The following is a 12,391-nucleotide window of genomic DNA, read 5'->3' as shown; positions in this document are numbered from 1 at the left end:
CAAGGCCTCCCAGAGGGTTGCAGGTGGAGCACATGGGGAGTAAGAGCTGCTCTGGAAGGAATCTGCACTAAGAATGGCTCTTTGGTTATTTGGTTGTTTTTGTTGTTTTACTTTGTTGTGGTGGCACAAGCTCAGATGAAACATTCCGCGGGCTGCATCTCATTCAAGGGAGAAATTCTGCCATCAAATACAACAGGCTTCCTTGAGGCTCAGCCAATTAATTTACTCTGTTGGTCTCTCCTGTTTGCTACTTAATAAGGCCCTATCAGCAATGCAATCTGCAAATCTGAGTTCAAGTGCTTAAGCATCAGTCAGTTCCGCTTAAGGAGCCCCAAATACAGCTTGTCTGATGTCCTAAGAGGCTAGATCCGGCCTTTGGCTTCTGTTCTGTTTGGGGTAAGGTGTTTCTTTTGTTTTTGCAGCAGGGTGGGTTTGGGGTAGTGTCCCAAAGGCCCCTCTGAGAAGCAACAGGGAACTCAAAATGACCTCATTGTGCCATCCGCAATTCGGGAACTCAAATGATCTCACTATAGGAGGAACCTTGCCAGCTCTCACCTGTCTGCAAAGATGGAAACAGCCTCGGTACAAATGATAGATGAAGCCTCTAAGGGATCAATAGTTTCAACCTTTTCACCCTCCATACATTTTAGCAACCTCAAATGAGCTCACCAAATTGAGAGATATCATTTTATCTTTTTCCTTTTTTTCCCTACAGCCAAGATGCAAAAGCAGAGGTCAAAGGGCAGGCAGTCAACAGCCGGGAAGCCCGGGCATACTGTTCACGCTTTAGAAACACAAATTATGCTGTATTTTTCTTGCAAGAATCAGAGCAGTTTGGTGCCTGCAACATAACTGACGCTCAAGAAATACCGCAGAATGGGCAGAAGCTGAACGATGGGGAGATGGGGAGATGGCTGAACCAGGCTGAAGCCAAGCTCAGCCGACCTTCCATGCAAGCAGTGACCTAGGAGCAACCTCCTCTCCATTTGGGGCAGTTATGAACTGCAGAATCTGAGAGCATAAAGGTTCATGGCATGAAGCCACAAGTTCTAAACAATTTGATTAAATAGGAAGGGTAAGGGGTTTTCCCACAGAAACATTTAAACCAAGACCCAAAAATGACAGTTTTCCAAACCAGGACAAGTTTCACACCTTAAAAAAAAAAAAAAAAAAAAAAAAAAAAAAGGTTGATCTACATAGAAGAGGCCCTAAATCTCTGAATAAGCACCCAGTCGGGTGGTTCCTGCTGCTGATTTGATGACATCTTTATTTTAGCTTTTTCTCCCATGGGCCCCAAATGAGGAAGCTGTAAAACCCTGGCCAAACACGACCATTTGCTAAGAGAAAAGCCAACACAGGGCCCATCTGTCCTTTACAATGGCTCTGCTTGTCCTGCCTTTGTGTGGCTGTCACCGTTCACAGAGTGGCCCACCTCCCTCAGAGTACCTGGCCGCTGAGGCCTGGGCTGGGCTTTCAGTGTCTTCCTACAGAGAAGTTTTTTTCCTGAAGCCTCCAAGGAAAGTCCTTTCCCTCGGGCCACACTGCCATACTGTAATGACATTCTGGTCACAGCCCTCCGCACAAGGCTCTTGGAGGGCAGGGTAGCAAACAGATTCCACATAGTAGGTCCTCAATAAATATCAAGGAAGTGAACCCCTCTTCTGATGGGAACCTCAGATCAACTCAGGCGGGGAGAAAATACAGTCCTGGAATCATTTCCCAGCGCTGGACCCACTCACTACCCACATTCTTGATCTCATGATAAGGGAGGGAAAATATCATGACATGCCTTCGAACCACAGGAAGATTTCCATGGAATTCAAGAAGTCCTTTCGAAGTTCTAATTTTAGGCAGAACTCAGCACAGAAGATACTGGTAGCCAACAGAGGGAGGAACTGAACAAGGCCCCTATTCTGCTCAGCACAGGTGCTGGTAACAGGACACCCTGTCTAAAGAGGCACGCGGTGGGGAGCACTCAGGTGTGGCTGGGTGCCTCTCGCCCCATCATATTATATAAGGCCCAAAACACACTCCCCAGCTCGGACAAAGTTCTGCCTGCAGCAGCCTACTCCTCTCCCGACAGGCTGACGCTTGAGCAACCAGGGCAAGGACAATATTTGATCTGAGCATGCAGTGTTTTCTGTTTTTTACCCAGCTAATTATTAAAAAAGATAGACAAACATCCCCAGAAGGAGCTTCCCCCCAAGTTTGGACAGCCAAGTCTCCAGGTCTTGAAAATTCCCTAACCCACACCAGATTCTGGTTAGGTTACTTAAAAGCAACAGCACACATCTGTTAGCAGTATTTAGCCATCCTCCCCAGAACCTGGGCAGACACCCAGAAGATTCCAGGGAACTCCAGTCACTTCCAGACCACTGTTCCCCCAGACAAGCCAACCTTGGGCCTTGCCTCCAGCCACGTGAATACCCTGTCTCCCTTCTCCTCAAGACAAATCACGCTTGATGGCTGGAGGGGTGATTTATGTGATGGGAGGAACGCACACCACAGGTCATCAGCGACCATCGCCTCAGCAGGGTGGGAGAAGGGGAAGGACCCAGATCCCCTCCAATCAAGGAATCAATAAGTTATTTAACAGCTGCAGCCTGTTTTCCATGGTTCTAGATCTCATCCCAAGAAAAGTAAGGATTCCTTTCACACCGAGCCCCAAAAAGGACAAAACACACATCCTGACAGCCAAGGACCCAGACTGGTGAAGAACCTTTAGGAGAAAAGCACAAAGAATCCTCTCTAGCTTTTCCTTGTCTTGAGGATTTTTGGTTTTAGAAGACAAATGGTATCAGGCCTGGAAATTATTTCATTTTTCTGTTTTCTTTTTTTTTTTTTCTCCAAAGAGGAAATTGACTCCCTTCCTGTGCTGCCATACATTTTGAAGAAACAAATGCTACTTATAAAACCATTTTCCTACCCTTTCCTCACCCCTGCACAACATCATTTCTAAGGAAAAACAAATCAAAACAAAACAAAACTGAACACTATCAAGATGGCAATCCAAATGGGTTCTCAACATTTATGATTCTTCCTCAAAACAAAAAGAAAGGAGACATGATAAACTCCTCATGGGAGTCTTAAGAAGAGAAAAAGAGGACACACAGGTCATTAGAAAGTCACCTGACTCCAGACATTAAAAACTGACTTTTACCACTGGCCACCCCATCCACCTGCACTTGACACTGCTTCTCCTAGGTGGCCGGAGTTTCATTTTTTTTGAACTTCCCTTTTAAAATATCACTGCCTTGTAATCCATGAAGAAGTATTTTAGGAAGAAAAGTCTGTGAGAATATTCAGCAATTGTCTTATGTAGAAATAACCTTGCAAATCGGACACCTTGTCTCATTTTTTCCTTATCCCTCTTCTACCTGCAAAGTCTAAAATTCTGCATGGTTTAGTATTCCATTCCACCTTGCTTTCAAAATCTTTTACTGCCAAGATAAAACAAGCAAACAAACAAAAACCTTTAAAATAAATGCTTTCCCACAGAATGTGGAACAAACCTACAAAAACTCAAAGGGAAAGACCCAGAAACTCCAGATTTGGCATTAAAGGAGCATTAAATAAGAGCTCTTTATTTCTGAAACCTTGAAATATATATATATGTATATATATATATATATGGAGAGAGAGAGAGAGAGAAGAGAGAGAGAGAGAGAGAGAGAGAGAGAGAGAGAGAGAGAGAGAGAGAGAGAGAGAGAGAGAGAGAACACCACGGTATCACCATGTAGCACCATGAATCTCTGGGCAGAGCACACTGCCAGGCAGCCAGAGGATAGCAGGTAGAAGGCAGGAGAACCCACCCTTAGGGCAGGATTACCTTCTGAAGGGCTTTGGATTCAAACCAGTGAATGGAAAGAACTGAGTCTAGATTCTGGATTAAAGAACAAAGAGGAAAACTCCAGGTGTGACCACTCTGGGACTGCAGTGAGCAGGTCATTTAGATCTCAGACTGGAAATCTCCATTTAGTTCCTCCAAAAAACACAAGCTGTTTTACCAACCCATCTCAAATTCATCCTCTGGAGATAAGAATATACCCTGTGTGCTTCCAACCAAATTTGTTTGACTATAGGGCCTGAGGAATTTAAGTTAACAATAAATACCAGAGTCCAAGGAAAGGGGACCAATCTTTGTTCAAAAGAGCATTTCAATGATTCAATGTGGATTGGGAGCAAAGGAATGAAAGGGGCTGTCTTTGAAGTGGGACTAATCCATCTAATTCCAAGTGACTGGATTAGAGGCATTCCTGGGCAAGCAGGGTCTGGCTGCAGATTAGGCTACACGAATGTCAATTTCTGACAAAAGGCACAAGATCTGTGGAAGGATTTCAAAATGGACAAGACCAGGAGGAGGCACCTTGGCAAAGTTCACCCTCTGCTAGGTAGCAGTTGGTTCTAGAAGGGGGAGGCAGGCTGTGACAGCTGAGCATTCCTTCCCAAAGTCTATCTCCGAGGCAGAAGCCTCTCCAAACCTTACACTTCATCAGACAAAAGCTCCTCCAGGCGCCAGGCAGTGGCTGAAGAGGGGCTGTCCACACCCACCCGCCAGCACGGCTTTCCAAACCTGCCCACTCTTTTGGAAGCCGAGCTTTTAATTAAACACCACCTCCCCGGATCTGTCGAGGCAAACTGGGGCTGGGCTGGAGCCAAAGAGAAGCTCCCTAAATACACATGAAAAATACATTCCCCCCACCGCCCCCAATTCCCACCTCCAGCCAGCTAGCATGCTTGGTTATATTTCCTCTGGATGAGTAACATAGGGAGGGCCCTGGTCTATCTCTATGCACCAGAAAATCCACATCCGAGGATCAGGTTATCTCCAGTCCCACCCTTTGCAGGAAAAAGCCAGGGTGTTGCTCCCCGCCCCCAACATACACGCGCGCGCGCACACGCACGCACACAATCTCCACAATCCTTCCAAAAGAAAACCAGGAGTGGGGTGTGGGGTTTTCTTTTTCTTTCTTTTATGTGTATTTTTTTTGGCGGGGGGGAGAGAGACATAGTTGCTTAGGGGACCCCAATCTTGCCTTCAGGCTGGAAACCTCAGCTTAAGGGCTCCTGCCAGGCTTCCCTGGGAACTTCTGCCCCGCGTCCCGGGGGAGGGCTGAGAGAAGGCATGCACGCCCTCACCAGTTTGGAACAGCCTAATTAATAACTAATTTGCTCTGATCCCACCACAGCAGGTATACTTGAAAGCCAAGGAAGGAGGAGGCCTCCTTTTGGTCTCCCAGGCCGGGGAGACTCCTTCCTACGACCAGGCAGAGCCCCGAATCCCTCCCCACCACCGTGCCAGGCGCCTCCGCCCGAACCCGGGAATCTGGTGTCCGCGGGGTATCCAACCTCCACGGGTCTCAGACACTCAGTCCAGGAACAGACAATGGAAAACTTGGAGCCAGGGCCGTGAACCCCCAGAGGAACCAGATGGTGCCGCCCCCTGGGACAATGAACAGGGAGATGGCAGGGGGCATCAAACCTCCCCAGGGAAGTCGCCCGCCCAGTGACCCAGCAGAGCTGGGAACAGCGCCCCGAGTAAGCAGGTGACACCCCGGCCGGCGCTCCCGCAGGTGGCCGACTGCCACCGCGCAAGCAAGGGCCGGGCCGCTTGCGGGAGGTGGAGGCGAAGCCCCGCGGCGAGGTCAGTGCGCCGCGGCTGCAGCGGCCGCGCCCCCGGCGTCCTACCTTCATGTCGCTGATGATGGTCTGGAAGAGGCCTCCGAGCGCGCTGCATTCCTTCTCAATCACAGCCTCCATTTTCCCGGCGCCGGCAGGGAGGACACACTCGCGTGGCCGCTGGACTGCGCGCGGGGCCGGGGCTCGTTCACCCCGGGAGGAATTTCACGCTCTAAGCGACCCAACCAACGACTCTCCGCCTCTTCAGCAGAGCGGACGGAATGCACGAGATCGACTGTTCTCTGCCCAAAATAATAACAAAAATTTAAAAAGCCAAACCGTTCTGTAGGGTGATTCGCCTACATGCAGTGCTCGGCTTCTGGCCTCAAAAATGCCCACAGAAGACTGACAATCAGGCCATCACAAGTGCCCACGACGGAAACGGCAAAGCCCATCTTGATGCAGAGAAAACCTCCTGCTGACCCGGGGCCAGCGCCATTTAAAAAATGCAAGATTTTCAAATTTCACTTATTATTTATTTTTTGAAATTAAAAAGAAATGGCCCAGTAGCAGAAAAGGTCTGCTCTAGGCGCCCGGATCTGTTGCTCGAAGCCGCGGCCGCCGCCTCCTTTTCACTCCTGCGCGCCTGGCTCCGGCGCTCGCTCTGGCTGGGCTCCCGGGGACGTTCGGAGGGGCGCACGCGCGCTCGCGGCCGTGCGTCCGACGCGGATGCGCGGGGAGGGCGCGCGCTCGGGGCCGTGCGTCCGCCGCACGCGGGCGGGGCTGGGAGCGCGCGCCTGGGAGGCGCGTGGAGCGCCCGCCGCAGGGAGGGCGGGCTGCAGGCGGCCCCTGGCGGGCCCTCCGCCTCCCGGACACATGGAGTACCTTCTCCGCCCCTGGCCGCCTGTCGCAGCGCAGAGAGGGATGGTCAGCATCCCGCCAGGCGAACAGTCCGAGCGCCCGGAACGGAGATTGCACCGCCACTCCCCGGGGACTTGTTCCGCTGGCAGGCCTAACCCAGCGCCAGGCCCCAGTAAGCGCTCGTTGGGACGGGAAAGCTGCTGCTGCAACCTTCTGAGAAGAAGCCCTTTCCGTCATGTCAGGACTGTAACAGGGAGTCATGATCGCATATAGCCAAATATGTAATTAAGGAGAGTTGGGGACGTATCCTGCAGTGGAATGCTGAGTTCGATAAAGTTGCAGGATGCTGGGGGAAGTGGGTTGATGAGCCAGTGCAAAATGAATGGAATCATGGAAGCAGTAGAGCTCTTAAGGCCTGTCCGTCAGTCTCTAGAGATTGCTCACTGCCTGTGACGTGGAAAGTTGATGTTTACAGGCGCTCTGGGCGCATGGGGTGTTGCTATAACCGCAGAGGACCCTTGATTAACCTGGAAAGAACACGAAGTGCCCAGGTTAATGTGGGATCTGGTGGTTTGTGTTCGCAGGTCAAGTGAATAATAACTCCACAACCAGGACAACTCATTCTCATCAGCGTCAACTGGGCGCCCAACAGTATGACAGAGAGGAATCAAATGAACAACTTTTAAAGGACATTAAACAAAGCACCTAACTGGACTTTGACCCTGTAGCTAACCACTTGAAGCACAAAACATAACAAGTGCAAAAAGGGGTGGAGCAGGTGGGAAAAGGAATGGAGCAGATGCAGTAAGAAACCAAGTGCAAAATGTGGCAGACTTGTGTCAGATTCACTCAGTAGCAGGAAAAGCCCTGGCTTTGAACAAAACCTGGATCAGAGGGATGCCTGGAGCTGCTTCAGCCACAGATCTCCTGGATCACTCTGCCCAACTCAACTGTCCCTCCATTCACCTGTCTCCCCAAAATCACTAGGACAGGTGTTACCTTCTGGAAGTAACTGATTTCAGGCCAACCTGCTGTTGGACCCCATCCCCTAGGATATTCGAATACACAGGCCTCATTCTCACCCTGCTAGTAACAGTGTTTGACACGTGGTTTGCTCTTACCATTATCCTTATTATGATTTTAATGCTATCAGTATTATAATGATCAAGATGACTATTTGTAAAGCCAGATTGCATGGTTCAAATTCAGTTTACACTACTAACTGTATGGCTTTGGATAAGTTACCTACCCCTCTAGGCCACAGTTTCCTCATCCATAATTGAGGATGATGATGGCATCCGCCTGACTGGGCTATTATACACATTACATGAGCTAATGTATGAAAGAACTTAAAGTGGCATCTGACATATGGGAAGAAAAACATTCAAAAAATATCAACAGAAGTAGAGACCAAGCCAAAGCCTATGTCTAGCTGGTCCCAGACTACCCCACTGCCAGCCTATAATGTTGGCATGATGTCCCCCTGACTTGCTGAGACCTACCATGAGCCATCCAGCATTTCACATATACCGTGTCTAATGGGAGGCTGCGTCCTTCCATCCTCATTTCACTGTTGGGAGGACTCCAACCCTGGCTTTCTGACTCAATGTCCAAGGTCTCCCTTCTGTTCAACATCCAGATCCTGGGATTAGGGGCCCCTGCTCCAGTCCAAAAGACACTAAGCTCAGCTCTCCTGCCACACGCTCCACACACCTCAGCTTCAGCAGTGTGTGCCAGCTGCCCCTCTCTTGTGGCCTCTTTTTTCCTTGTGCCTCTCATGGTCTCAGGCCTGAGAATGAGGATCTTGTCTCTCATAAGAAAGTAAAACATTCAAAATTTCTGTCTGGGAAAGTTCTCGAGGCAGGACAGGCCCAGATGTGGGAAGGACACACTTTTTTTAAAGACTCAAGGGAGGCTGATGAATGGAAGGATCTTGGAGAGAGGGTGATGACAAGATCAGATTTGTATCCCGTACAGTATATTCTTCTCCCGTGCAGAACATCATTCCAACATCCCCCTTCAACACATCAGGCACTCGCTAGGAAAGTAAGAGCCCACGAACATGCAGCTCTTCAGGGGAGCATTTGCTGCTGCTTCTTGTTGTTTATTTATTTATTTATTTTTTGAAGTGCTGGGGATTGAATCCAGGACCTCATTCACTGCGGTTCTTAAAACCCCCTAGGAGGGGGAATCCAAAGAATGAATCCCCATTAGAGGAATTTGAATCCCTGGAGGTGTGTCCAGAGTGTGTGCCACTATTTCCTGGCTCTGTGACCTCTGGCAGGTTATGGGCTCCCTGGAGCCAGCCTGTTTCCCCAGTTCCCACCTCACTAGCCATTGGGAGGATTGGCACAGTAGTCCCTGCTTACCACTTAGTAAGGCTACACTCATGGGTTCCCCTCTTCCTAGCAGTAACTCTCAACCCTGGCTGCCTGGAGGGCCCTGCCTGGTCCTCAAACTTGGCCGCATATTAGAATCCGGGTGGGGGGATTTTAAAATACCCATTCCTATCCTCTGCAGCCAGCAAATCTGATTCAGTTGGTCTGGGCTATGATCAGGACTTTTTGTTCTTTTCTTTTTTTTTTTTTTTTTTTTTTTGCTACTGCTGGTAATGGAAACCAGCATCTTGCACATGCTAATTAAGAACCCTGATCTATGGAAATTTAAAAGAGGGTACCCATCCCCAGGTCCTACCCCTGAAGAAATTCAAATAGAGCCTCTGAGAACTGGGCTCCAGAATTCTTTGAACATATCATGCATATTTTATTCCATCCTCATAAAAAGATATATGCCTGGGAGTTAGGGGGAGTGGATTTTGTCACTGTTTATAAGAATAGGATCTTATTGTGCACACTTTCCCAGACCTTGCTATCAACAGTCAATTGCTGTGAAAATTCCTCCAGGTTAACTAGTAGTATTCTAATTTAGTCGCTTTACTTTTAATCTTTTATTTTGACATAATTTCAGACTTACAGGAATGTTGCAAAAATAGTCCCAGGAGATCCCATTTACCCACTTAGAGTCCCCAAATGTTAACCGGTTGTGGTTCTTCCTTCATGCCTGGATAGGTTTTTAAAGCCCCAGATGATTCTAATCTGCAGCATGGTGCTATTCGAGGCCTCCCAGGGTGCGGTGAGACTCAGGCAGGTCTGTGAAATTTCTGAGCTTTTTTTTTTTTGGTGTGTGTGTGTGTGTGTGTGTGTGTGTGTGTGTGTACATGGTTGTATGCGAATATGTGCTGAGAAAGCAATTTGGGTTTAATACCCATGAACATAACTATAGATTTTATGATGTTCTCATGGAAGCTTCTGTCCTGGCCAGCCAGCAATGTGTCTTTTTTGATCTGCAATGTTCTGTATAGAGCCTGTTCTACAGTACGAATTCAACTTAGATGTGATGCCTCTTAAAAATATTAGTGTACAAAGAAGGCTTGAACACTAAGATTCTCTTGGATTCTTTGGGGTTTTTGTTGCTGTTATTTGTTTCGTTTTGTTTTTTAATCAAGCTGAATTTCTGAGCTTTTGTGAGGGGCCTTCGCATCAGAGGCTGCTGTGTGAGGTGGCTGAGATAGTGGCCTCTGAGTCAGGCCACTGGGCTTAATTCTGGCTCCATCACTTCCCAGCCTTCTGTGCCTCCGGTTCCCCAATATAAAACAGGGATAAGAGACTTGCTGCGTGAGCACGGGTGGGATTACTTAGACTGCCCCAGCTCCCAGTGAGCGCTCACCAAAGGCCAGCTCTTCCTACATGGAGCATTCCGTGGTCCATCTATGAACTAAAGTTGGTTTAAGCTTGCCCTGGTGAGCTGTAAGCAGGATTCTTCATGATCCCAGAATCCTTAAATCCCTCAGACCGATTGGGGAGGTGTCAATATTATAGAAGGGCTTCCACTTGGAAACAGGTACCTTTTAAAAATGAAATTAGCAAGAATCAGTTAAAAATATCTGCCACCGTGACTCATCCTAAGTGATGTTTTGTGTATGTTTTGTGGGTGGCAGGCTGGGAAACGCCCAAGTGTAACCTCAGTGTCCAGAATGTGTCACTGGGGCAGGAACCGGACAGAGGAAAGCGATGAACTGAGCAATGCTCAGAACTGGCTCAAGACCCGTGCCCATGAGCATCAGGCGGCAGACCCGTGTGGAGCAGGCCAGGGGAGAGTTCACAGGGGTTAGGGGACCCTGGAGACCCAGAGAGCAAGTTCTCCCCCAAGGGCCAGCTGCTCCTTGGGCCAAAGGCAGATGGCAATGTGGGCCCTTAATCGTTGCATGTTCCAGTCTTTCTGTAGAAGATGAAACTGTGCACCTTAATGTAGTATTTCCCAATTTTTGGATGTTTTTAGATTTCAAAATTTAAAAAACTCTTCCTGGGGGGCTGGGGATATAGCTCAGTTGGTAGAGTGCTTGCCTCACATTCACAAGGCCATGGATTCAATCCCCAGAACCACACACACACACACAAAGAACTCTTCCTTACCAGGCATGGTGGTACATACTTGTAAACCTTCCGTACTTGAATGGAAGGATCTTGGAGAGAGGGTGATGACAAGACTAGTTACTCTGGAGGCTGAGGCAGGAGGATACAAGTTCAAGGCCAGCCTCAGCAACTCAATGAGAAATAAAATAAAAAGATGCTAGTGGTAGAGCACCCCTGAGTTCCATCTCCAGTACTGAAAAAAAAAAATGAAAACAAAACAAAACTTTAAAAAAAAAACCCTCTTGCTCTACAAGCCGGTGTATGGCTCCTGGTCATGAAAATTTAGTAAGGGGCTGGTTTTCAGATTCACCTGGCTGCCAAGGACCAGGTGAATATAAAAGGTGAAAAGCAGCTGTAAGAATTTTTGTTTCTCTGGGACTGTTCAAGGAAGAGGGACCCTGTCAGATGATTCTAGGTCACCGGGATGTGTGTCTGCTCTGTAGTGGAGTGAGGACGGTTCCTTCAGTTCCTTGACCGTTTCTTGAGCACCTACTTTGCCTAGCTGCCCTTTCCCCAGAATCATCCAGTTTTCTGAGCTCAGCATCCAGCAGCTGTGTTCAGAGGCTCCCAGGTTGCCTGTTAACTATGAAGTACCTTCCACACCAGCTTGACATTGGGAATAGGGCTCTCCTGGAGCAGAGATCCCTGCACACATCACAGAACAAGACTGCCTGGGACCTGATCTCCCTCCTTGAAGATATCCCCGGAGCTTAGCTCTCTCTGTTCCACATGAGCACAATGAGAAGGAATCATTTGTGCGTAAGATGTGGCTTCTGAGTAGAGTAATCATCAAAGAGCATGAAATGCATATTATTTTAGAAAACCTTACATTTACATATTATGTGAAGCAATTGAGAAACATATCTAATTATTTCAAATCCATCAGAGGCATCTGAGTTTATGTAAAAATAGAAAATACTACACATTACTCAAAAACCCAACATTATGTGATGTAAATGCAATGAAATGGGGATTTCTAGTTGTCACCAATTCTATAAATTGTCACTTGGGCGACAGCCATGCAGAGACAGTAGGTAAGTATAATCAGAATCCTTCCAAATACACGAGAGAGCCGATGAGAAAGAAGCAGGGTGCTCCTTGACAGCCAGGTGAATCTGAAAACCTCCAGTACCTGAAAGTTGATACTTTCCTTCCCTTGATTGGAGCCAAAGTACCCAAGATGATAATTAATGTCAAAAGTGTTACTGGCCTAAAATAAAGCAGAAAACCCAGAAAGCACAACGAAGCAATGGCTCTCAGAGATTCACCCTCCACAAGTCCTTCTAGGTTCCCAAAGACAAAGACCCCAGTGATGAGTTCAGAATTCAAAATTATAAATCACACAAGGAAACCGTCCACCCGTTGTGCTCAGAAGCTGGCGGACAGAACTCGGAGCAGGAGTCAACCCACAGGACCTGGAGAAAATCGAGAGGTCTGAA

The 12,391-nt window shown here is 48.1% G+C and overlaps 1 protein-coding gene and 1 long non-coding RNA gene across 10 annotated transcripts in view; one reads left to right on the top strand and one right to left on the bottom strand.

Annotated features, from left to right (window-relative positions):
- Window positions 1–6,264, bottom strand: part of Mtss1 (MTSS I-BAR domain containing 1) — a 153,239-nt gene extending 146,975 nt beyond the window's left edge. For 3 of the 9 annotated variants that reach the window (XM_021724299.3, XM_040293680.2, XM_005316168.5), the window contains exon 1: window positions 5,689–6,263. In XM_021724299.3, the coding sequence (XP_021579974.1) occupies window positions 5,689–5,760 (72 nt within the window). In that variant the 5' untranslated portion in view covers window positions 5,761–6,263. Of the gene's footprint in view, window positions 1–5,688 lie in introns of all 9 variants that reach the window. The other 6 variants (XM_021724296.3, XM_040293684.2, XM_021724289.3 and 3 more) reach the window with 4 other exon arrangements.
- An 8-nt stretch (window positions 6,265–6,272) lies between these two features.
- LOC144365420 (uncharacterized) lies at window positions 6,273–7,668 on the top strand. The gene is made up of 2 exons (XR_013423826.1): window positions 6,273–6,652; window positions 7,065–7,668. It is a non-coding gene; the product is annotated as an uncharacterized LOC144365420 (long non-coding RNA).
- The last annotated feature ends 4,723 nt before the right edge of the window (window positions 7,669–12,391 follow it).

Source organism: Ictidomys tridecemlineatus, chromosome 7 (genome assembly GCF_052094955.1).
Source record: "Ictidomys tridecemlineatus isolate mIctTri1 chromosome 7, mIctTri1.hap1, whole genome shotgun sequence".
Lineage (NCBI taxonomy): Eukaryota > Metazoa > Chordata > Mammalia > Rodentia > Sciuridae > Ictidomys > Ictidomys tridecemlineatus.
Note: the sequence above shows the minus strand (reverse complement) of the source record. Positions and strands in the feature narration are given on the sequence as shown.